The 26,468-nt window shown below is 39.7% G+C and overlaps 2 protein-coding genes and 1 non-coding gene across 3 annotated transcripts; 2 read left to right on the top strand and 1 right to left on the bottom strand.

The window, feature by feature from the left end:
- Window positions 1-7,391: 7,391 nt before the first annotated feature.
- Window positions 7,392-8,336, top strand: LOC113905021 (olfactory receptor 2AG1-like). Its single transcript, XM_027562060.1, has one exon. The coding sequence runs from the start codon at window positions 7,392-7,394 to the stop codon at window positions 8,334-8,336; it is 945 nt and encodes a 314-aa protein (XP_027417861.1).
- An 11,408-nt stretch (window positions 8,337-19,744) lies between these two features.
- LOC113904846 (olfactory receptor 2AG1-like) lies at window positions 19,745-20,842 on the top strand. The gene has a single exon (XM_027561934.1). It carries the CDS (start codon window positions 19,759-19,761, stop codon window positions 20,701-20,703), a length of 945 nt encoding a protein of 314 aa, XP_027417735.1. The 5' UTR covers window positions 19,745-19,758; the 3' UTR covers window positions 20,704-20,842.
- Window positions 20,843-24,174: 3,332 nt separating this feature from the next.
- Window positions 24,175-24,280, bottom strand: LOC113906100. The gene has a single exon (XR_003514789.1). It is a non-coding gene; the product is annotated as a U6 spliceosomal RNA (small nuclear RNA).
- Window positions 24,281-26,468: the final 2,188 nt, after the last annotated feature.

Raw genomic sequence — 26,468 nt, 5'->3', positions numbered from 1 at the left:
GGAGAAGACTCTTGAGAGTCCCTTGGACTGCAAGGAGATCCAACCAGTCCATTCTGAAGGAGATCAGCCCTGGGATTTCTTTGGAAGGAATGATGCTAAAGCTGAAACTCCAGTACTTTGGCCACCTCATGCAAAGAGTTGACTCATTGGAAAAGACTCTGATGCTGGGAGGGATTGGGGGCAGGAGGAGAAGGGGATGACAGAGGATGAGATGGCAAGATGGCATCACTGACTTGATGGACGTAAGTCTGGGTGAACTCCGGGAGTTGGTGATGGACAGGGAGGCCTGGTGTGCTGCAATTCATGGGGTCGCAAAGAGTCAGACACGACTGAGTGACTGAACAGAACTGAACTTTGTTAAAACTCAGAAAAACTTTCTTTCTTTATAAAAACTATCTTAGATTGCTTAATCTATTAAGATAAATACAATATAAATATAATAATCTATGGAACTAATCCACGTTCATCATAAAAACAGAAAACTTGAATCTTGATAACAAAGCCAAAATCACTTATTAAGTTTTCTGTTTTTTGTTTTTTCACATATATATTTTACAGAATAGTTATGTACATTGTGGTTAAAGTTCTGTTATTTCTTTGTTGTTTAAAATTTGGTGAACTTCCTCCTGTGAAGAATGAACATTATAGTGTAGGGGTAAAGAGAGACAGTAGCAGGGAGGGAGAGAGTGTTGATTCCTTTTATATTCTGTGCATCTTTGAACAGTAAATTAAACCGTTTGTTTCTCAGTTTGCCCTTCTGAAAAGCAGTGATATTAGTAGAACTCATGATGATTTCATGATGTTTTAGGGAGTCTTGAATAAGATGATAAGGCACTTCCACCAGAGCCTGGCAAAGTCCTTAAACCATGCTGCTGCTGCTGCTGCTGCTAAGTTGTTTCAGTCGTGTCCAACTCTGTGCCACCCCATAGATGGCAGCCCACCAGGCTCCTCCATCCCTGGAATTCTCTAGGCAAGAATACTGGAGTGGGTTGCCATATCCTTCTCCAATGCATGAAAGTGAAAGTGAAGTCGCTCAGTTGTGTCCGACTCTTCATGTCCCCATGGACTGAGGCCTACCAGGCTCCTCTGTCCATGGGATTTTCCAGGCAAGAGTACTGGAGAGGGGTGCCATTGCCTTCTCCATAAACCATGCTAACTATTACATGAATAACTAGTAAATATTCTTAATAAAACTTCATTTCAAATGACTACATAATGTCATCATATGAATCTGCTATAATGTATTTAGGGATTTCCTTACACTTAATTTTGTGTCTCCAAATTTTCCTACATAAGGTTATATTTTATGTTAGGTCAAATTGTAGAAGTGGAAGTAGTGGGGTGTAAGCAAAGAAACTACTTTTAAATTCTTGTTATAAAGAACCAGATTACTAACAAGTAATTTAGAAACCCTTTCCATTCTGTCATAATGTTGAGCTGGAAGTGCCTGTTTATTGTACACTTTATGGAGCTGTCTTATCATTTGAACTTGCTTTCCTTATTTATTAAACATATCGATGAAAATTTAACAGGTGTTTTCATTTATATTACTTATTTTGCTTCATCTAATGAGGGTTTTTTTTTTTTTTTTTGTAGCTGTTAGTAGTTCCTTACATTTCCCATTCTTTGTTCAGAAAATGTTTTCAAATTTCTTTTAGATTTGCTTAATAATTTCATAAGTGACATTTGACTTTTTAATCCATAGTTTATTTAGGTATATGAAGAATGGTGAGCTTTAAGTTAATTGTGTTTCTAAATTGCTCATTTTCTTATTAGTATTCTTAATCACCTTTCCATAGTATGTGTTTATTATTACTATTACTGTATTTATAATTGCTTGACTATATGCTGTCTTGTAAGTCTAGCAGTAGAGAATGTTTATGCTCCTGTTCTTTAGTTACATTGGTCAATAAAGAGTCTCTGTTTCCATTTTTCCTCACCAAAATTTTCTTAGGTTTTATCATCGGTTTAGTCTTCCTGATGAATTTTTGAATCATCTGCTAACTGTCCAAAAAACCCCACTGGTATATTGCTGAGGTTGTATTTAACCACACATTGATTTGGAAATGCTATCTTTTTGCAGTATTCAGTCTTAACTCCCAGGAACGTAGTATCCCCTTGCCTCACCCAATATAATTTGTTTGTTATTCCCTAAAAATACCATTGCACACCTTGACTCTCTACTTATGACTTGCATCCTACATTGCAGGGAAAAGGGGAGTAGTTACATAGAACTTCGTCATCTTCCACTACCAGCTTGACTAGCGTAGCTGCACATAGCTGCACACTGATCTTTGGAAGAGCCCATCATATTCTCCAGGACAATCCATGTTTCTACAAATGGCAGAATTTCACTCTTTTTAAATGGCTGAGTTATTTTTCATTGTTAAAATTTACCAAACACTACACTAAGTTCTCTTGAACCAAGTTCTCTTACTATTCAAAGAAATAGGTATTAGAATTATCTGCTTCTGCTCGGCAACATCTCTTTACAGAAATATCTGCTACAGTTTACACCCTTGCTCCAGTAACCCCCATCTTAAAGAACCCTTCTTTGAAGTCATACTCTCCCCTCCAGTTCCTACTCCACTTCTCAGAGCAAATCATCTTACCAGAAACTATGGCTTTAGGCCCTAACTGTACGTGTAGCTTCAGGCCCTTTCCTATGATTCAGGACACCTGCCACTCTAATCAGGTCCCCTTCCACGCCATACCCAGAGCACTGCAGTTGGGCTTGTCAAAAAAGATGGGTTTGTGATTCATCATCCAACAAAGAAAATATCGTTTGTATATTTTATAAAATGGTAAATGTGAACTTTAATTACCCATGATAACCAATGACCATAAAAAGGTTTTAGAGATTAAAAACTAAATTGCATAGAAGATACAACAAATATTTATAATCTACATGTCTCAGAACATTTTTGAACAATTTGTAGGAACTTCCAACACTGCTAACTATACAGAATTCCATTGTCATTAATGTTTTTAGTCTTATACTCAGTGTGTGTGTGTTCCTACATGATGTTCTCTCTGGAATTTCACTCCTTCTTTCAGGCATAAGAAATTCTGCTCATTTCCCAAAACTCCTTTTTTACTTTCTAAAATGCTTATTGGAAAGATGTGAGGTTTAAGGGTTGAGGCAATAATTCCCTCATTTTGAATAACAACTTAAAGAGCCTATATTTTGCAATTTAATAGAATGCAAAATGAAAATAAAATTGGAAATGAAAATGGTTCAGTAACTATGGAAGAGAATTCCTTAAAAATACTCTTACCAAAAACTGAGCAAGCTCATTGAAAGATACTTACCCACATGAGTAACAGTTTATGTTCACCTGAAAATCTGCACCTGAATGTTTTTAATGGCTTTTTACACAAACAACACAAATCAGAAAGAACACACACATGTCTTTGATGAATAGATAAGCAAGCTATGATACATCCATACAAATGGACACTACTCAGCAATAAGTGTGAACAGGCTTCTAATAATCAGCAGAATTTGGATGAATCTCAAATATATTATGCTAAGTGAAAGGAGCTATACTCAAATGTCTGATACCATTCATATGACATGCTGAAAAGGCAAGAAAGAAAAATAGTAGCAATAGTAAAACAGATCAGAGAGTTGGCGGGGGACTGGTGGAAGGCAGGATATAATTACCAAAGGACACCAGAGAATTTGGGAGGTTGATACAACGTCTATATCTTGATTTTGGTGGTGGCTGTATACTATATATGGGCTTCCTTGGTGCCTCAGTGGCAAAGAATCTGCCAGTGCAGGAGATGTGGGTTGATCCCTGGGTTAGGAAAAGCCCTTGGAGAAGGAAATGGCAACCCACTCCAGTATTCTTGCTTGGGAAGTCCCCTGGACAGAGAAACCTGGCAAGCTGCAGTCTATGGTGTCGCAAAAGAGTCAGACACAACTTAGTGACTGAACAACAAATATACATTTATGAAAACTTGCAGCACTATATACTACAAAAGGTGAATTTAACTGTATGAAAACTATACCTTAGTAAAACTGAAAAAAATATAGGAAAAGATAATTGTAAATAAAAGGATATGAAGCTTTTAATATCCTGCTTCTACGACCTTCTTTAAGTACCAATAGAAAAAGTCCCCTGCCATATTGTTTTTTGTTAAGTGTTTAGTGTTATAGTTTTGAAATACAATTGTATTTATTCTGTCAATTAAACTTGCCAGATCATTTGTTGAGCCAATTACTGTGTTCATCATTGTTCCCTGTAATATATATATATACATTCCCTAGGCATCACCTTCCTTCTTGATGAAATTATTATATTTGGGCATCTTTGGTGGTAAAGCCTTATAGTTCTGTTTGTAATTTTTTGTCACTCTCTACTGATGCTTAATCTATGCAGAAAACTCTCGGTGGGGGCAGTTATGTTTCCTCAGCACTTTTGAAGGTATTTCTCTCTTGTCCTATAACGCCAGTGAAAACTCCACTATCTTCTGTCTTTATCAGTGGGAAATCTGTCTTGTTTCTTTGAGAGAATTTAAAAGATTTTCATTAACACTGATATTCTCCATATTCAGTATTGTCTGGATAACTTTTTTTATTGGCTGCTCAATGTTTACAAAGTCGCACACTTTCTCTTCAAATGTCACTTGTGGCACACAATATAACACCAACACACATACGTATGTACAGGACAAGACAGATTGCCAAAGGTCATGGAGGGAAGACTGGGTAATTACAGACTCCACAGAGCACAGTCATGTTGAATTAAATTGTCCAGGCTAAGAAGATGATAAGTGAGGCCAGGGGGGTGGAGGTGGGAAGCAACGTCCCACAGATGCCTCAAAACCCACCTTAAATCTGGGGCAGAGGACTGATTGACCACGAAAGGGTCTTTTCTTCCTGTTCATTTCAGTCGGTAATTTGGAAATGGGCCATCAGTGTCTTCCTTAGGTGACGTAGAAACCCAGGGCCTCCAAGCTCATTTAGTGAGAGAAGAGTACAAGGAAACAGGGCCAGGAAACAGGCCCAAAGGGACTCATTACCATCCTGTTTCCTGGACCAGCCTTTCCAGGGAAGGCCATTTCAGCTGAGAGGCTAGGCTAAGTCCCTCTAAACACAGGGGTAGAACAGAGGGAGTGGGATCGTGGGATGAGGAAACTGGGCAGCCTCCCCCAGGACAGGCCCTGGCTCCGTGTTGGCCCAGGAACAGTGAGGTCAGTCATTGCAGGGTCTCCTTTGAGCAGCCCTTCTAATATCTACTTCCTCCCGATTCCCACTGCTTTCATTTTTCCTCCCAGACCCCAGCAAGAGTAAATAAAAGTCTGAGCATCAGTACCCTAATACACCATGTGACTAATGCACAATAGATAGATGAAACTTTTACTTGAGGAGCTATGTGACAGAAGCAGTTTCTTTTAGTTTTCCACAGGTGTAAAAACAAGACAGCTATACTCTTGTTCCGTAGAAGCTCTCCAAGTCAGAAGGATTCAATTTGCTCTGTCAGCAAGTATTGCATTTCCAGAGCAGACCTATAGAGGAATTGAAGGAATGGAAGAAGTCCTAACCGACCTTGGTCAGACCCCTCAGACTGTTAACATCGCTTAGCAAAATCAAACCTATTGGATACGGCTGAAAAAGTCCCATCTTCCTTCTCGTGTTCTACTGCATCTTCCTTGACCCTCAAACAATCCCCAGGGTTGTCCATGTGGTCAGGCAGCTGGCATTTAACCACCTTGGTAAGAGTATTGTCTCACTTTCAGGGAAGAGGGCAGTCTTGAGGAATTTTGACTTGAGAAATGGAGCCCAGTGCAGATCCCAAGAACTTCAGCTACTCTGTCTTCCAGGTTCTCTGGTGCTTGGGCTCTATACCTCATCACAAACTCCTCTATTCTTTGTTTTCTAAATATAAGAAGGAATCAGTGAGGCCTGATGGAAGATTCTATGCTACATCCCAGACCAGGGTATCTGCTTCCTGCTGGTAGCATTAAGATCTGTCTTTAGACCTCATAGGCTTTGCTGGCATCTGATAAAAATATTTGTATATTATTTGTATATAAAAATATACAAATAATAAGATTTATATATTATAAAAATATAATATAAAATGTTATAATATATGCCTCTGAAGGACCATTTAAGATTAGATGATAGTTTTGTGACATGCTTTAGTACCTCTTTACTATTAAAACTCTGTGGACCTTGTAGAAGTCAATGGAAACTAGTGAAATGTCAAAATATATGACATAATAGAGGAAAGTGAGTTTTAGAAATATGCTTCACTTACAGACTTTTTAAGATATGTTGAAAGCTGGATTTATCTGCCCAGTTTCCATGATGTGTGAGACTGATTTCTGTCAATCTCGTGTCCCTGTTCTAGAAAGCTTCTCTCTGAGAATGAGTCCCAGACTCCCATGGCAGCTTTCAGAACAGGAGCTCTTTTTCCTCCCCCTGGGGGTGCTCAGTGCAGTCTGGATACCCTGGCTCTGTAGTTTGGGGACTTAAGATGGTGAAAGAGAGGGAAGCTAAGGTTAATGGGCTTGTTACAAATACAACACATGCTCTTTTTTCTCCTACAATTTTCCCTATTTCTCCCCCAAACAATCTGAGCTTCCTCATCAGTTCCTTATGTTTTTCATATTTCTGAGTAATCCCAGGGTCACATTTACTATAATATGTTATAAAATAAACAGCTATGTTTGCCTTGATTTTAAAGGTTAAGTTTGGAAAGTGACATCACCTCAAGCACACTATTCCATAGTCTCAGACAATCTAAATTATCTCCCCTCTTTGGCACATGGAGAGTGTAGGGCTGGTCCAGTGAACTAAGGCACACACTTTAACTCTTCTAATAAGGCTGTTTACAGCTTTGAGGGCTGCAAATCAATGTGGACATACGGTGTATGGAAAAAAATAATGAGGTACATTATTGATATCACACTGATGCTCTTGTTTTAGTATTTTATATTCAAAATAGGTACACAGAACAGTGACTGGGTACTTAAATCATCAGTCAAACATTATACCTAAAGCATAGGTATAAGAATTATTAAGAGCATGCATACCTGAATAATGATATATTGCAATGAGAAAGGTAATTTGAATTTCTGGGGAGATACATATTCAGGTTTTATATCTTGAATAATATTCTTATCTAGTGATCTTTGAATATTTAGCTGTTAATGTGATGCTTGTTCTCCATTCAGATGGTTCTTTTCAAGATACTTAAAAGATTCAGAAACAGAGATCAATAAATAAAATTAGCTACCAGTGGGAAAGGAATCACCATATTGGACTCATATTGGTCATTCTATGGGGCCTCTGATGTTACAAAATGTTGCAACCATCTTAACAAAAATTCACCTAGAATCTACTTGGTTCTAGGCAACTAAATAAACAACACAGAATGGAGCACTGGAACTCCACTCTGGGAAACGGCTTCATATTGATGGGGATTCTGAATGACAGTTTGTCTCCTGAGCTGATCTGTGCTACAATCACAGCCCTGTACACGCTGGCCCTCACCAGCAATTGCCTTCTGCTCCTGGCCATCACAATGGATGCCCAACTCCATGTGCCCATATACCTCCTGCTTGGGCAGCTCTCTCTCATGGACCTCCTCTTCACGTCTGTTGTCACTCCCAAGGCCTTCATGGATTTTCTGCTCAGTGAAAACACAATCTCCTTTGTGGGCTGTGCCCTTCAGATGTTTCTGGCACTGACCCTGGGTGGTGCAGAGGACCTCCTACTGGCCTTCATGGCCTATGACAGGTATGTGGCCATTTGTCATCCTCTGAACTACATGGTCCTCATGAGGCCGAGGGTCTGCTGGCTCATGGTGGCCACATCCTGGATTTTGGCATCCCTTAGTGCCATTGTATATACTGTGTACACCATGCACTATCCCTTTTGCAAAGCCCGTGAGATCAGCCACCTGCTCTGTGAGATCCCACCTCTGTTGAAATTGGCCTGTGCAGATACTTCCAGATATGAACTCACGGTGTATGTGATGGGTGTGACCTTCTTGATTCCTCCTCTTGTTGCTATCCTTGCCTCCTACACACTAATCCTACTTACTGTGCTCCACATGCCCTCAAATGAAGGGAGGCAGAAAGCTCTGGTCACCTGCTCTTCCCACCTGACTGTGGTCGGGATGTTCTATGGAGCTGCCACATTCATGTATGTTCTGCCCAGTCCCCTGCACAGTCCCAAGGAAGACAACATCATCTCTGTCTTCTACACAATTGTCACCCCAGCCCTGAACCCCCTTATCTACAGCCTGAGGAATAAAGAGGTCATGGGGGCCTTAAGGAGAATCCTGAGTAGATATATGCTATGGACACACTCCTGACAGAGTTGCCAAGTAGAGGTGGTAGGAACTAAGTATCATGTGGCTGTGATAATGGTAGCTTATAGAAGTCTGATCAAACTCCAATAACCTCTTACATCAGAGGAGAGCTGCTCTCATTTGACTGGATTCTTAGACAATTGTAGAGAGAAGTAGCCTCATAAGACATATTGGGCTTCTTGTTTATTAGGTAGATGGTTGTTCAAACAATTAGTTGGAAAGAATAATCGATTTGTGACTACATTTGCACAAATACTTATATTGAGAGAGTGGGAAAGGGTAATGGGTCATTTTTATACCGTGAAATGAAAATTAAAGTACAGAAATGAGTAAAACAGAATGTGGAAGTTCCCAGGTTTCAAGTGAGCATTGGAAATATAATAGCAGTGAGAGTCATGTGTTGTGTATTTTGCTTGAGTTTTTTAAAATGTGATTTACATACATGTAGACCTGTTTTGAAACATCAGAACAATTGCATGGTGAGTATATGTCTTTGTCTGTGTCCACAGGAAAGGAAAGCTATCATATATAATTCACTTTATGCTAATTTAGATATGCTTTATTTGTATCATTTGATTTACCTATGTGGAAATATTATAACAAAAACTGTGAACTTTCCTGGCTCACCTAATTGAAATTATTTTGGGAGGTAGTGCTTTTTTAAAACTCAGAAATATCTTCTTTTCAGAAGCTGTCTTAAATTACTTAGTGTATTAAGATCAATGACAATATAAAAGCTAATAATCTATGGAACTAGTCCAAATTCATTATATAAACAGAAAATTCAGAAATTGAGAAAGAGGCAAACATCTCCTATAAGGTTTTCTATTCATTTTTTGCTTATCTGTATGCAGTTTACTGAATAGCTATGTACATTTTGGCTAAAGTTTTGCTTTTTTTTTTGCTTGAAATTTGGTGAAGTTTCTTCCTTTGAAGAGAGGACATTATAGTGTAGGGCTGGGGGGCTTAGGGAGGTAGGTGGCCAGAGTGCTGAGTTTAATCTCTGCTCACCATGTATATCTATGTATCTTTGAACACAAATTAAACCATTCATTTCTCATTTTGTTCCTCTGAAAAGCAGTGATAATAATAAGACTCATGATAATCCTGTGTTTTAGGGTGACTTGAATAAATGATAATGCACTTAGACCTGTGCCTCACAAATAGTTCTTAAACCATGCTAACTGTTATATGAATATCTGATAAATAGTCTTGATAAACCTTCATTTCAAATGACTACATAATAGCATCATATGAATCCTCTATAATGTATTTAGGGATTTCCTTACATTGAATTTTGTCCCTTCAAATTTCTTGTGTAAGGGTATATTTTATGTGAGGTCAAATTCTGGAAGTGTAAATAATGGAATATAAGCAAAGAAACTATTTGAAATTCTTATTTTAAAGAGCTAACTGTTTATGAGAAAGTTAGAGACCTTTTGCGTGCTGGCTAGCATTTTGTGAGTCTCTGCCTCATTGTACTCTTTCCCGTGCTTATATAAACTCCCTTTGATAATTTATTAAGCACATAAAAAGTAACAGGTGTTTTCACTTATAGTATTTATTTTGTTTTATTCTAATGATTTTTCTGTAGCCCTATATAGACAAAGTGAAGTCACTCAGTCGTGTCGGACTCTGCGACCCCATGGACTGTAACCTACCAGGCTCCTCTGTCCATGGGATTTTCCAGGCAATAGTACTGGAGTGGATTGCCATTTCTTTCTCCAGGGGATCTTCGCGACCCAGGGATCGAACCCGGATCTCCTGCATTGTAGGCAGACGCTTTACCGTCTAAGCCACCAGGGAAGTCAAGGAAGGTCCTAGACAATTTGGCAGTTATATACGTGGCAACACTTATTTTCAGTTTATTACATATGTAGTAGGATATGTTGGATAGGGAAGTGTTACAACATTTACAAAATGTCACGGATTCATTTTTTCTTTTGTATTTTATAGGTGATAGTACCCTTACAATTTCCATTTTTAATTCAGATAATATTGCCATAAATCTTTAGATTTGCTTAATAAACTTTAATCTCTGTGAAATTATTTAAATACATTATGGATAGTGAAACTTTAAGTTAGTTGTTTTCTAAATAGCTGATTTTCCTGTTAGCATTCCTAATAATCTTTACCTATTTTGCATTTATTATTACTATTATTTACAATTGCTTGACTATGTATTTTCTTCTTGTAAGTATAGTGGTAGAGGGTGTCTCTAGTACTGGTCTAGTACTACCCCATTCCTCAGAGCAAATCATCTTAAAAGACTTCACCTTCTGGTCCTCCTCTACCATTCACGACTCATGTCACTGTAATCAGGCTCCCTCCGCAGCCAACAGCACCTCCCCTCCCTACCTCATTGTAGTCGTGCGTGTCGACAGTGGCGGAGGTATATGTCTCATCTGTTCTGACAAAGAAATAATAGTATATATTTTACAAAAGTGTAAAATGTGAATTTTAGAATCATTACCTGTGATTACCAATGAGCCTCAAAGGGCTTAGAGATTAAAACCTATATTCCATAGGAGATACAGTAGATCTTTATAGTCCACATATCTCAGAAAAAATTTAAATAATTGTAAATAGTTTCAGAATGCTAACTAGATAGGACTTAACTATCATTAAGGTTCTCCGTCTCCAGGCCTAAGTGTATGTGTGTGTCCCTGTATGACTTTCTCTCTTGAATTGCACCTTCTTTTTACTTGCATGAATAATCCTGCTCATTCCCCAGAACTCTTCTTTTTATCTTTAAATACTAATTAGGGAGACATGAAATTTAAAACTTCAGGCAACATGCACTTCATTTTTAATTAAAAAACCCATATTTTATAGCTTAAAAATGCAAAATGAGAATAAAATTGTTCAGTCACTACAGAAAACAGATGGACAGTTTTTAATCAAATTAAACACATACTTACCACACAACAGAGCAAGTTTACTACAAGGGACTTACCCAAGTGAATAACAATTTATAGTTACTCAAAAACCTATACATGAATGTTTATAATGGCTTTTTCCCTAACAACAATAACCAGAAACAACACAAATGTCCTTTAACTGGTGAATGGATAAAGAAACTATGATACAGCCACACAACTGGATGTTACTCAGCAAAAATGAGAACAGACTATTAATAGATGGCAGAATTTGGATGAATCTAAAACATATCATGCTAAGTGACAGGAGCAATATTCAAAGTATCTGATACCATTCATATGACATGTAGGGAAAAAATAGGAGAGACTCTAAACAGATCAGAGAGTTCCCAAGGGCTTGTGTGAGCATGGGATGATTATCAAAAGGCACCAGAGAATTTGCGGGGTTGAGGCAACTTTTATATCTTGGTTTTGGTGGTGGTTATATTCTATTATGGGCTTCTCTGATGGCTCAGCAGGTAAAGAAACCACCTGCACTGCAGAAGACTCAAGAGATGTGGGATTGATTCCTGTCTTAGGACGGCCCCTAGAGGAGCACATGCCAACCCACTCGAGTATTCTTGGCTGGAAAATCCCATGGACAGAAGAGCCTTGTGAGGTACAGTCCAAAGGGTCTTAAAGAGTTGGGCAAAACTGACAGACTAACACTTTCACTTTCCCTTTTTACATATGCTATTATATACATTTGTCAAAAATTGCAGAACTGTATACGAAAAGAGGCAGATTTTAGTGGGTGAAAATTTGTGCCTTAATAAAAATTTTAAAAGTAGGAAATAATTGAATAAAAATTTTAATATTCTGCTTGTACAGCCTTCTTTAAGTACCAACATAAAAAAGTCCCCTGTCATCTTGATTTTTTTCTGTGAATTTAAAATTTTTTATTTATATCCTATATGCTTTGAAAGGGGATTTAATGATCAGTCAGTTCAGTTCAGTCTCTCACTCATGTCTGACTCTTTGCGACCCCATGGACTGCAGCACACCAGGCTTCCCTGTCCATCACCAACTCCTGGAGCTTGCTCAAACTCGTGTCCATTGAGTTGGTGATGCCATTCAACCATCTCATCTTCTGTCATCCCCTTCTCCCACCTTAAATCTTTCCCAGAATCAGGATCTTTTCCAATGAGTCAGTTCTTTGCATCAGGTGGCCAAAGGATTGGAGTTTCAGCATCAGTCCTTCCAATGAATATTCAGGGCTGATTTCCTTTAGGATGCACTGATTGGATCTCCTGGATTTCCAAGGGACTCTCAAGAGTCTTCTCTAACACCACAGTTCAAAAGCATCAATTCTTCGGCGCTCAGCTTTCTTTATAATCCAACTCTCACATCCATACATGACTACTGGTAAAACCACAGCTTTGACTACATGGACCTTTGTTGGTAAAGTAATGTCTCTGCTTTTTAATATACTGTCTAGGTTGGTTATAACTTTACTTCCAAGGAGTAAGCGTCTTTTAATTTCATGGCTGTAGTCACCATCTGCAGTGATTTTGGAGCCCCCCAAAATAAAGTCTGTCACTCTTTCCATTGTCTTCCCATCTATTTGTCATGAAGTGATGGGACTGGTTGTGTCCAACTCTTTGTGACCCCATGGACTATACAATCAATAGAATTCTCCAGGCCAGAATACTGGACTGGGTAGCCTTTCCCTTCTCCAGGGGAACTTCCCAACCCAGGGATTGAACCCAGGTGTCCCGCATTTCAAGGAGATTCTTTACCAGCTGAGCCACAAGGGAAGCCCAAGAATATTGGAGTGGGTAGCCTATCCCTTCTCCAGTGGATCTTCTCAACCCAGAAGTAAAGCCTGATGCTTTAAAGAGCAATATTGCATAGGAACCTGGAATGTCAGGTCCATGAATCAAGGCAAATTGGAAGTGGTCAAACAGGAGATGGCAAGAGTGAACATCAACATAGGAATCAGCATGCTAAAATGGACTGGAATGGGTGAATTTAACTAAGATGACCATGAATCCTACTGGTGATTCTTGCCTACTACTGTGGGCAAGAATCTCTTAGAAGAAATGGAGTAGCCATCACAGTCAACAAAAGAGTCTGAAATGCAGTACTTGGATGCAATCTCAAAAACAACAGAATGGTCTCTGTTTCCAAGGCAAATCATTCAGTATCACAATAATCCAAGTCTATGCCGGGACCAGTCATGCTGAAGAAGCTGAAGTTGAATGATTCTATGAAGACCTACAAGACCTTCTAGAACTAACACCCCCCAAAGATGTCCTTCTCATTATAGGGGACTGAAATGTAAAAGTAGGAAGGTAAGAAATACCTGGAGTAAGAGGCAAATTTGGCCTTGGAGTACAGAATGAAGCAGGGCAAAGGCTAATTGAGTTTTGCCAAGAGAACGCACTGGTCATAACAAGCACTGTCTTCCAACAACACAAGAGAAGACTCTATGCGTGGACATCACCAGATAGTCAACAAAGAAATCAGATTGATTATATTCTTTGCAGCCAAAGATGGAGAAGCTCTATCTAGTCAGCAAAAGCAAGACCAGGAGCTGATGGAGGCTCAGATCATGAACTCCTTATTGCCAAATTCAGACTGAAATTGAAGAAAGTAGGGAAAACCACTAGACCATTCAGGTATGACCTGAATCAAATCCCTTATGATTATATAGTAGAAGTGGCAAATAGATTCAAGGGATTAGATCTGATAGACAGAGTGTCTGAAGAACTATGGATGGGGGCTCGTAACATTGTACAGGAGGCAGGGATCAAGATCATCCCCCGAAAAAAAGAAGTGCAAAAAGGCAAAATGGTTTTCTGAGGAGGACTTACAAATAGCTGTGAAAAGAAAAAAAAAGAGAAAGGCAAAAGAGAAAAGGAAGGATATACCCATTTGAATGCAGAGTTCCAAAGAATAGCAAGGAGGGATACAAAAGCCTTCCTCAGTGATCAATGCAAAGAAATAGAGGGTACAATAGAATGGGAAAGACTAGAGATCTCTTCAAGCAAATCAGAGATACTGAAGGAGGAAACAGACAGAACAGGTTCCATCTTGAAAGCAGGCCTCCATTTTGAGCTGGACCATGGAATTTAAGCTATATGTCCTGTATCTATGGAAACGACATACAAACTGGAAAATCAGAGCCCCCAGTTTGAAGAGCCCCAGGGCTGGTACCTAGACTCTCTGTCGCCTAAAATAATACCCTAATTATCTATGTAACCGAATAGAATCATAAATTCTATTATGCTTATCAGATTATGACCACAGGCCTATTGATAATTGCCCACTGTTAACTACCTGGCTTAAGGCATACGAATCACAGGTTAACTTTGATTGAACCTTTCTTTTCCTTTGTTCAGACTAGTTTCAGAGAATTTGGGGAGGTGGGTTTGAGCACGTACACTTAGGGTATATAAGGTTTTCACAAAAACTGGTCAGGGTCCTTGGCTAAGAGGACACTCTGCCTTGGGCCCGCTGGTATAATAAACTGCACTCCACTATCTGCATTGTCCTTCTAAGTGAGTTTGTTTCCCAGAAGGCATGGCTACAACAATACCAAGAGAACATTTCATGCCAAGATGGGCACAATAAAGGACAGAAATGGTATGGACCTAACAGAAGCAGATGGAGAAGGCAATGGCACCCCACTCCAGTACTCTTGCCTGGAAAATCCCATGGACAGAAGAGCCTGGTGGGCTGCAGTCCATGGGATCGCTGAGAGTCGGACATGACCGAGCGACTTCACTTTCCCTTTTCACTTTCATGCATTGGAGAAGGAAATGGCAACCCACTCCAGTGTTCTTGCCTGGAGAATCCCAGGGACGGGGGAACCTGGTGGCTGCCATCTATGGGGTCGCACAGGGTCAGACAGGACTGAAGCGACTTAGCAGCAGCAGCAGCAACAGAAGCAGAAGCAGAAGATATTAAGAACAGGTGGCAAGAATACACAGAAGAACTATATAAAAAAGTTCTTCATGACCCAGATAATCACAATGGTGTGATCATTCACCTAGAGCCAGACATCTTGGAATGAAAAGTCAAGTGGGCCTTAAAAAGCATCACTGGGAACAAAGATAGTGGAGGTGATGGAATTCCAGTTGAGCTCTTTCATATCCTAAAAGATGATGCTGTGAAAGTGCTGCATTCAATATGCCAGCAAATGTGGAATACTCAGCAGTGGCCACAGGACTGGAAAAGGTCAGTTTTCATTCCAATCCCAAAGAAAGGTAATGCCAAAGAATGCTCAAACTACAGCACAATTGCACTCGTCACACAGTCTAGCAAAGTAATGCTCAAAATTCTCCAAGCCAGGCTTCAACAGTACATGAACTCTGAACTTCCAGATGTTCAAGCTGATTTTAGAAAAGGCAGAGGAACCAGAGATCAAAGTGTAAACATCTGCTGGATCATGGATAAAGCAAGAGAGTTCCAGAAAAATATCTACTTCTGCTTTATTGACTGTGCGAAAGTCTTTGACTGTGTGGATCACAATCAACTATGGAAAATTCTGAAAGAGATGGGAATACCAGACCACCTGACCTGCCCCCTGAGAAATCTGTATGCAGGTCAGGAAGCAATAGTTAGAACTGAACATGGAACAACAGATTGGTTCCAAATCAGGAAAGGAGTACGTCAAGGCTGTATATTGTCACCCTGCTTATTTAACTACTATGCAGAGCAGATCATGAGAAATGCTGGGCTGGAAGAAGCACAAGCTGGAACCAAGATTGCCAGGAGAAATACCAATACCTCAGATATGTGGATGACACCAATTTATGGCACAAAGCAAAGAGGAACTAAAGAGCCTCTTGATGAAAGTGGAAAAGGAGAGTGAAAAAGTTTGCTTAAAACTCAGCATTCAGAAAACTAAGATTGTGGCATCTGGTCCCATCACTTCATGGCAAATAGATGGGGAAACTGCGGAAACAGTGAGAGAATTTATTTTTTGAGCTCCAAAATCACTGCAAATGGTGACTGCAGCCATAAAATTAAAAGATGCTTACTCTTTGGAAGAAAAGTTATGACCAACCTAGACAGCATATTAAAATGCAGAGTCATTACTTTGCCAGGAAAGATCTGTCTAGTCAAATCTATGGTTTTTTCCAGTAGTCATGTATGGATGTGACAGTTGAATTATAAAGAAAGCTGAGCGCCGAAGAATTGATGCTTTTCAACTGTGGTGTTGGAGAAGACTCTTGAGAGTCCCTTGGATTGCAAGGAGATCCAACCAGTCCATCCTAAAAGAAATCAGCCCTGAATATTCATTGGAAGGACTGATGCTGAAGCTGTAACTCCAATCCTTTGGCCACCTGATGCAAAGAACTGACTCATTTGAAAAGACCCTGATGCTGGGAAAGATATAATGTGGGAGGAGAAGGGGACGACAGAGGTGGGATGAGATGGTTGGATGGCATCTTGGACTCGATGGACTTGAGTAAACTCCAGGAGAGTTGGTGGTGGACAACTCTTGTAGCCACGCGTTCCGGGAAACAAACTCACTCAGAAGGACAATGCAGATAGTGGACTGCAGTTTATTACACCGGTGGGCCCAAGGCAGATTCTCCTGTTAGCCAAGGACCCTGACCAGTTTTTGTGAAAACCTTATTATATACCCTAAGTGTACTTGCTCAAACCCACCTCCTCAAATTCCTTGAAACTAGTCTGGACAAGGTAAAAGAGAGATACGATCAAAGTTAACCCATGATTCAAGTGTCACAAGACTAGATAAACAGTGGATATTTATCAATAGGCCTGTGGTCATATCCCGATAAACATAATGGAATTTACCACTTTGTTCTGTTACAGAGATAATCAGCATATTCTTTTAGGCAATGGAGAGTCCAAGTACAAGTCCTGAGGCTCTTTTATCCAGGGGTCTGGTTTTCCATTGGTATGCCATTTCTGTAGACACCGGGCACAAAGTTCAGAGTCCATTGGGAGGGTGACCATGCATGTAGCCTAATGTTCGCAGCCTGGCCTAAGATGGAGTCCAGCTCTGTCTGTTTCCTCCTTCAGCTGAATCAATTTATATTCCCACCAACAGTGCGAGAGGGTTACTTTTTCTCCACACCCTCTCTAGCATTTATTTTTTGTAGATTTTTTGATGATTACCATTCTGACTGGTGTGAGTTGATAACCTCATTGTAGTTTTGGTTTGCATTTCTCTAATAATAAGTGATGTTGAATATTTTTTTTTTCATGTATTTATTAGCCATAATAAATGGCTTCTTTGGAGAAATGTCTGTTTAGGTCATCTGCCCACTTTTTGAGTGGGTTGTTTGTTTTTCTGATATTGAGCTGCCTGAACTGATTGTCTGTTTTGGAGATTAATCTTTTGTCAAGAGGCCAGAGGAGTGGAGATGGGAAGCAAGATGCTATAGATGCCCCAAAACCCACCTTAAATTTGTGGCAGAGGACTGATGACCATGAAAGTGACCTTTGCTTCCTGCTCAATTCAGTCAGTAGTTTGGAAATGCACCATCAGTGCCTCCCTTAGGTGACATAGAAACCCTGGGCCTCCAAGCTCATTTAGTGAGAGAAGAGTGTAGGGATACAAGGCCAGGAAACAGGTCCAAAGGGGTTGATTCCCACCCTGTGTCCTGGACCAACCTCCAGGGGAGGTCATTTCAGCTGAGAGGCTAAGTCCTTCTGCACACAGGGGTAGAATAGAGTAGAGAAGTGGGGTCATGGGTGAGGAAACCAAGCAGCCTCCCCCAAGAGAGGCCTTAGCTTAGTGTTGGCTCCAGAGACAGTGAGGTCAGTCATTGCAGTGTCTTCTATGAGCAGCCGTTCTAATTAATATCTACTTCCTCCAGATTCCCACTGCTTTCATTTTTCTCCCATTCCCCAGCAAGAGTAAATGAAAGTCTGAGCATTGGTACCCACCAACCCAGTCAGACAAATGCTGCAGAGCTGGATGGGCCTCCTACTTGGGGAACTGTGTGACAGAAGCAGCTTCTTATAATTCTCCACAGGTGTGAGAACAGGAAAGCTATCTTCTTGTTTCATAGAAGCTATCCAAGGACTGTATTGATGTTCTTTCTGCATTTTTGCATTTCCAGAGAAGACCTCCAGAAGAACTGAAGGAACAGAATAAGCCTGACACCTACTTTGGTCAGATACCTCAGACTTCTAACTCGACTTAGCAAAAAACTAACTGAATATTGCTAGAAAGTGCCTGTCTTCCTTCTCCATTTCTACTGGAACTTCCTTCACTCAGACTATCTCCAGGACAGACCATGTGGTCAGGAAGCTGGCTTCCCACAGTAAGGGTGTTGTCTCACTTTCAGGAAAGTGTGCAGCTTCTAGGAATGCTGAGCTGAGAGATGGAGCCCAGTGCACACATATGAACTTCAGCTACTCTGACTTCCAAGTTCTATGGTGCTTTGGTCTGTACCCCATCCCAAACTCCTATATTCTTGGGTTTCTAAACATGAGGAGGAATCAGTGAATCTTACAGCCTGCTGTAAGATTCTAAGTTATATCCCAGACCAGGGTATCTGCTTCCTGCTGGAAGCCTCAGGACCTGTTTTTAAACTCCATAGACTTTGCTGACCTTTGATAAAACTGTTGGCACCTACATTACAATAAATGCCTCCAAAGGAACATTTAAGAGTAGATGAAAGGTCTGTGATATGCTTTAATACCTTTTACCATCAAAATTCTGTGGACCTTGTAGAGATTGATGGCAATTAGTGAAACATCAAAATATAGGACACAATAGAGGAAATTGATTTTTAGAAATATGCTTCACTGTGTTCAAAAGTGGACTTATCTACCCAGTTCCCACGCTGAGCAACACAGATTCCTGTCATTGTCAGGTGCCTGGCTCTCTGTTTTCTCCCTGAGATTGGGTGCAACACTCCAAGAGCCATTTCCAGATCAAGAGCTCTTCTTCTCCTTCTGTGTGGCCATTCAATCCAGTGTGGATACCCTAGCGCTGTCAAAGGGAGAATGAGGATCTGAGTCTAAGCAAAAGTGAGAAGGTAGGATGAATAACACAAATTATGTGGAGAAGTATATTGAGGTGCGTTATTGAAATCACATTTCCCTGCCTGTTTCAGAAAATCAATTAAAAAAAAAGACTTATGCAGAACACTGACTGGGTATATAAATTATTGATTAAACATTCTACTTAAAACATAGGTACCAGAAAAAATCAGGAGCATGTGTAGTAGAATATTTCTTTATTGTTGTGAAAGAGATGATTTGACTTTCTAGGGAGATACATGTTCAGGTTTGATGTCCTGAATAATCCTCATGTAGTAATCTCTTAATGTTTAGCTCTTACAGCGATGTTTATTTTCCAATTAGATGGGCTCTTTGTTTATCAAGATACAATTTAAAAAGTCAGAAACTGAGAGATTAAGAGAAAAAAATCAGTTACCAGTGGGAGAGGCATCATCCCACTGGATTCATGTTGGCCATCCTATGGGAACTCTGATGGTATAAAACTATGAGACTATCATAACAAAAATTCACCAAGGATCCATTTGTTTCCAGGCAACTAAAGAAACAACACAATGGAGCCTTGGAACTCCACCCTGGGAAGTGGCTTCATATTGATGGGGATTCTGAACGACAGTGGGTCTCCTGAGCTGCTCTGCGCTACAATCACAGTCCTGTACACGCTGGCTCTCACCAGCAATGGTCTGCTGCTCCTGGCCATCACAATGGATGCCCGGCTCCATGTGCCCATGTACCTGCTGCTCAGGCAGCTCTCTCTCATGGACCTCCTCTTCACATCTGTTGTCACTCCCAAGGCCATTGTGGATTTTCTGCTCAGTGAAAACACCATCTCCTTTGGGGGCTGTGCCCTTCAGGTGTTCCTAGTACTGACCCTCGGTGGTGCAGAGGACCTCCTACTGGCCTTCATGGCCTATGACAGGTATGTGGCCATTTGTCATCCTCTGAACTACATGGTCCTCATGAGGCCAAGGGTCTGTTGGCTCATGGTGGTCACACCCTGGGTCCTGGCATCCCTGAATGCTTTAGGTCATACTTTGTATATCATGCACTTCTCTTTCTGCATGTCCCGGAAGATCAGCCACCAGCTCTGTGAGATTCCACCTCTGTTGAAGTTGGCCTGTGCAGATACTTCCAGATATGAACTCATGGTGTATGTGATGGGTGTGACCTTTCTGATTCCCTCTTTTGTTGCTATACTTGTCTCCTATTCAGTAATCCTACTTACTGTGCTCCACATGCCCTCAAATGAAGGGAGACAGAAAGCTCTGGTCACCTGCTCTTCCCACCTGACAGTGGTCGGGATGTTCTATGGAGCTGCCACATTCATGTATGTTCTGCCCAGTTTCCTCCACAGTCCCAAGCAAGACAACATCATCTCTGTCTTCTACACGATGGTCACCCCAGCCCTGAACCCCCTCATCTACAGCCTGAGGAATAAAGAGGTCATGGGGGCCTTGAGAAGGGTCCTACAAAAATACATGCTGCGGACACACTCCTGACACAGTTACAAAATAGACATGCTAGGGGACTAAGTTTCAGTCAATATCATGTATCAGTCATCAATAGCAGTAGATTTAGTCTGAGCAAACTCCAATAGCCTCTTAAAATCAGAGGAAGACTTCTCTTGTTTGAATAAGATTCTTAGATATACTGGACTTCTTATCTGTTATGTAGCTGTTGTTTAAATAATTATTTGGAAAGAAGAATCAGTTTGTGTCTATGCATCTACTTCAGTTTCAAGGGACAGTTTTTGTTGAGATAATGGAAAAATCCAAATGGGAAAATTTAATAGTGACTTAATTTAAAATTAAAAGACAGAAACCAATAAAACCCAGCATCATGGGTCTTTTCAAATGAGTCAGTTCATCAGGTGGCCAAGGTATTGGAGCTTCAGCTTCAGCATCAGTCCTTCCAATGAATAGTCAGGACTGATTTCCTTTAGGATGGACTGGTTGGATCCCCTTGCAGTCCAAGGGACTCTCAAGTTTGGCATTCACTTTTTTGGGTTATTCATACATTCAGTTTACCAAATAGTTCTGTACATGTTGGTTAAGGTCTTGCTTTATCGTCATTTAAAATTTGGTGAAGCTTCTTCTTGTGAAGAGGGAACACTACAGGGTAGGGGTGGAGAGAAGAGGAGGAGGGAGGGAGGGAGGGGGTCAGAGTGCCGAGTGTAATCTCTGCTATCACTTTATCATCTGTGAACATTAAATTGAATCATTTGTGTCTCAGTTTGCTCATCTGAAAAGTGGTGATAATAATAGGATTTATGATAACCTCATGATGTTTTGTAGGGACTTGAATAAGATAATTACACACTTAGACCAGAGCCTGGCAAATAGTGCTTAATATGTGCTAGCTGTTATATGAATAACTAGTAAATAGTCTTGATAAATGATCAATATAAATGACTATGTAGTATCATCATTTGAATCCTATATAATGTATTTAGGGATTTGCTTACATTTAATTTTGTTCCCCCAAATTTTCTTACTATGGTAGGTCAAATTTTTAGAAGTGAAATTACTGGATATAGGCAAAAAAAAAAAAAAATTAATTATTTACAAAGAGCCAGAGCTGACTGCTTCTGAGAAAGCTGGAAACTGTTTGCATACTGGCTAGCATTATGTGGGAGTGCCTGCCTCACTGTACTCTTTCTAGGGCTATCTCATTATATGAACTATTTGCTAATTTATTAAACATATCAATGAAAATGTAACAGATGTTTTCATTTATATGACTTACTTGGTTTTATTTTAACTCTTTATTTTAGCTCTTTATAGACAAAGGTCCCCAACAATTTGACAGTTATTCATGTTCCAACATTTATTTTTAGTTTATTACTGAGGTTTAAAATTAGATATGTAGTGGAGTCTGTTGGATAGAGAAGTGCTACAATATTTATGTAGTTTCATATATTCATATTTTCCTTTGTATTTTTAAGGTAATTGTGCCATTACAATTCCCATTGTTTGTTCAGAGAAATTTGCATATTTCTCTTAGATCTTTTTAATAATCTCACAAGTGACATTAGCTTTAATTTCTCTGCAGTTATTTTGGTACATGATGGATGGTGAAACTTTAAGTTAATATGTTTCTAAATAGCTGATTTTACTTTTAGCTTCCTTAATAACTTTCTCCTATCATGGATCTTCTCACTATTATTTACAACCCCTTGACTATAAACTCTCTTTTTAGAAGTAGAGCAGTAGGGAGTATTTCTGGGTATGTTCTCTAGTTTCTGTGTTTTGTAAGGGGTATCCTTTCTCGTATTTCCTCATATTTCTTAAAGTTTTATCATCTGTTTATTCCTCCTGATGAACTTTTGAGTCATCTGCTAAATGTCTAAAAAATCCTATATTAATTGCAATTGCATGTAACTCACACACTGATTTGGAAATAATGTCTTTTTGCAATACTCAGTCTTAAATTCCAGGGACATAGTATCCTATTGCCCTACCCTAATAAATCTGTTATTCTTTTTAAAAACACCCTTGACTCTTAGCTTATGACTTTGCATCACTGAGAAAAGAGAAGGCGTCATATAGGACTCCCTCACCTTCCAATACCACACTCACTAGCCCGTCTGCACATAGTGTTTTTTCTTTCAGAAGAGCCCATCACATTCTCTAGGTCCATCAACATTGCTATACAAGTGGTAGAATTGCTTTTTTTTATGACTAATATTCCACTGTCAAATAAAAAAGAGGCCATCAGTGGCCAGATCCTCCAATAGTACTCTTCAGCCAGGCTCTCTCACTTCTCAAAGATACTGGTCTTGGAATTTCTTGCTTCCCTCTGTATCATCTCCCTCCTTACAAGAACATTTACTACAGGTTAAACACATGCTCCAGTATCTCCCATCTTAAAGAGGCTCCCCCTTCCATTTCTCAGAGCAAATAGTCTTGAAAGACTTAACTGTACCTATAGCTTCTGATGCTTTTCTACCATTCACGATTCATGCCACCATAATCAGGCTGCCCTCACTCAATCCCTCAGCACTAGAGTAGAGCTTGTCAAACAGTGACAGAGGTGTATGACTTATCTGTCTGCCAAAGAAATGACTGTTCATGTATTTTATAAAATGTGAATTTTAATACTATTACTAACGATTACCAATGAGCCTAAAAGGGCATAGTGATTAACAGCTACTTTCCATAGAAGATACAATAAATCTTTATAATCTACATATCTCAGAAAGACTTTTAATAATTTTAAGAATATTTCCAGAATTGCTAAATAGTCAGGATTTAACTCATTAATTTTCAGTTTCCAACTCTGTGTGTGTGTGTGTGTGTCCCCAAATGACTTTCTGTCTTGAATTGCACATCCTTGTTTACTTGCTTAAATGACCCTGCTCATTACCCCAAACTCTTCTTTTTTCTTTAAATGCTAATACCAGGATGATTGCTTTACAATGTTGTGTTGATTTCTGCCATACGTCAGCATGAGTCAGCCATAGATTTACACACGTCCCTTCCCTCTTGCCACCTGCCACCCCATCCCATCCCTCTAGGTTGTCTCAGAACACTGGACTGAACTCCCTGTGTCATACAGCAAATTCCCACTGGCTGTCTATTTCACCTGTGGTAATGTATGTTTCGGACTTCCGAAATGTGTGTTTCAATACTACTCTCTCAACTCGTCCTACCCTCTCCTTCCCCCGCTGTGCTCTATGTCTGCATCTCTATTACTGCCCTACAAATATTAATAGGTTCATTGGTACCATTTTTCTAGATACCATATTTGTGTTCATATACATCATTTGTTTTTCTCTTTCTGACTTACTTCACTCTGTATAACAGGCTCCAGGTTCATCCATCTCACTAGAACTGACTCAAATTCCTGTGTATGGCTAATATTTCACTGTATTAGTATATAAGTACTGCACCTTCTTTATCCATTCATCTGTCAGTGGACATGTAGGTTGCTTCCATGTCCTGGCAGTTGTGAATAGTATTGCAATGAACAAAAATTTTGAACACTTCATGAATCTTTTGTCATCCTGGCACAGGGGCCACACTAATCTTTTCTGTATTGTTCCAATTTCAGTATATGTGCTGCCAAAGTAAGCACTTTTCTTCACTTTTAATCAGAATTTAAAGACTCTATATTTTATTGCTTAACAGAATGAAAAATGAGAATAAAATTGGGAATGAAATGGATTAGTTACAATGGAAAACAGTTCCTATCAACTTAATGCACTTATCATAAGTGAGCAAGCTCACTACAAGGTACTTACCCAAGTGGATAGCAACTTATGTTTACTCAAAAACCTACATGTGAATATTTAGAATGACTTTTTCCACAAACAACAGAAACTGGAAACAACACGAATGTCCTTTAACTGGTGAATGGATAAACAAATTATGATACACCCATATGACTGAACACTGCTCAGCAAAAAGTGGTAACAGAATAATAGCAGAATTTAGATGAATCTCAAACATATTATGTTAAGTGAAAGGAGCTAGACTCAAAATATCTGAAACCATTCATATAACATGCAGAAAAATATGAAAATAAGAACAACAGTAAACAAATCAGAGAGTTAGCAAGAGTTTGGGTGAGGGTGGGATATGAATACCAAAGGGCAACAGAGAATTTGGGGAGTCTGTACAACTTCTCTATCTTGATTTTTGATGGTGGTTATATACTATATATATTTGTCAAAACCTGTACTAAAAATGGTGAGCTTTCCTGTATGAAAATGGTTCCTTAATAAAAATGAAAAAATGTGGGAAATAATAATTGGAGATAAATATATATGAAGTTTTTAATATTCTCCTTTGACAGCCTTATTTAAGTACCAATGGAAAAATTCCCCTGCCATCTCTTGATTTTTGTCAAGAATTTCAATTGTACTATTTTGAAATACAAATATATTTATTATTGGTCAGTTAGAATTAGCAACACATTTCTTGAGTCAGTTTCCGTGTTTACTATTGCTTCCTGTGTTGTAAACATCCCTAGGCATCACACTTTTTCTTGCTGAAATTATTTTATTGGGCATCTTTGGTGGTAAAGTCTTGTGATTCTGTTTGTAGTTTGTTCTCACTCTCTAGTGATACTTTATCTATGCATAGAGAGAACTCTAAGTGGGGGCAGTTATGTTCCCTCATTGCTTTTGAAGGTGTTTATTTCTTGTCTGATTACTGGCAGTTAAAATTCCACTATCTTCTGTCTGTATCTGTCTTTGTCCGTGGGAAATCTGTCATTTTTTTCCGAGAGCATTTGAAAGATTTTCATTAACACTAACATTCTCCAACTTCAGTACTGTCTCTATTTCTTTTTGTGGCTCCTGCCCAATATTCACAGATTTTCATACTTTCTCTTCAGATGTTACTGGTGGCAGACAATAATAACACCAAATACACAAACTTATGTAGAAGATACAACAGATCGCCAGAGGTGGCTCAGATAGTAAAGAATGTGCCTGCAGTGCAGGAGACCTGGGTTTGAATCCTGGGTTGGGAAGATCCCCTGGAGAAGGGAACAGCTACCTTCTCTAATATTCTGGCCTGGAGAATTCTGGCTTGGATTGCAATTCCCCTAGGCCTGGGTCACAGAGAGTTGGACACGACTGAGTGACTTTCACACAAAGGTCAATGAAGAGAAGACCTGATAATTACAGACTTCACAGAGCACAGTCATATTGATTTAAATAGTCCATTCTAAGAGGATGATGAGAGAGGCCAGGGCTATGGAGGTGAGAAGCAACATTTCACAGATGCCCTAAAACCCACCTTAAATCTGGGGTAGAGGGCTGGCTGACCATGAAAGGGACCTTTACTTTCTGCTCAGTTCTGTCAGTAATTTGGAAACAGGCCATCAGTGCCTCCCTTAGGTGACATAGAAACCCAGGGCCTCCAAGTTCATTTAGTGAGAGAAGAGTGCAGGGATACAGGACCAGGAAACAGGCCCAAAGGGATTCATTACCATCCTGTTTCTACAACCAGCTTTTCTAGGGGAGACCATTTCTGCTGAGAAGTTAGGCTACATCCCTCTAAACACAGGGGTAGAATAGAGGGGGTGGGGTTATGAGATGAAGAAACTGGGCAGCCTCCCCCAGGACAGGCCCTGGCTCGGTGTTGGCCCCAGGGACAATGAGATCAGTCATTACTGGGTCTCCTCTGAGCAGCCCTTCTAATATCTACTTCCTCCAGATTCCCACTGCTTTCAATTTTTCTCCCAGACCCCAGCAAGAGTAGCATCAGTACCCATGAACTTTGTCTGACAAACGCATCATAGCTAATGAGCCTCT

This window comes from Bos indicus x Bos taurus, chromosome 15 (assembly GCF_003369695.1).
Source record: "Bos indicus x Bos taurus breed Angus x Brahman F1 hybrid chromosome 15, Bos_hybrid_MaternalHap_v2.0, whole genome shotgun sequence".
Lineage (NCBI taxonomy): Eukaryota > Metazoa > Chordata > Mammalia > Artiodactyla > Bovidae > Bos > Bos indicus x Bos taurus.
This window is presented reverse-complemented; position numbering and strand designations above follow the sequence as displayed.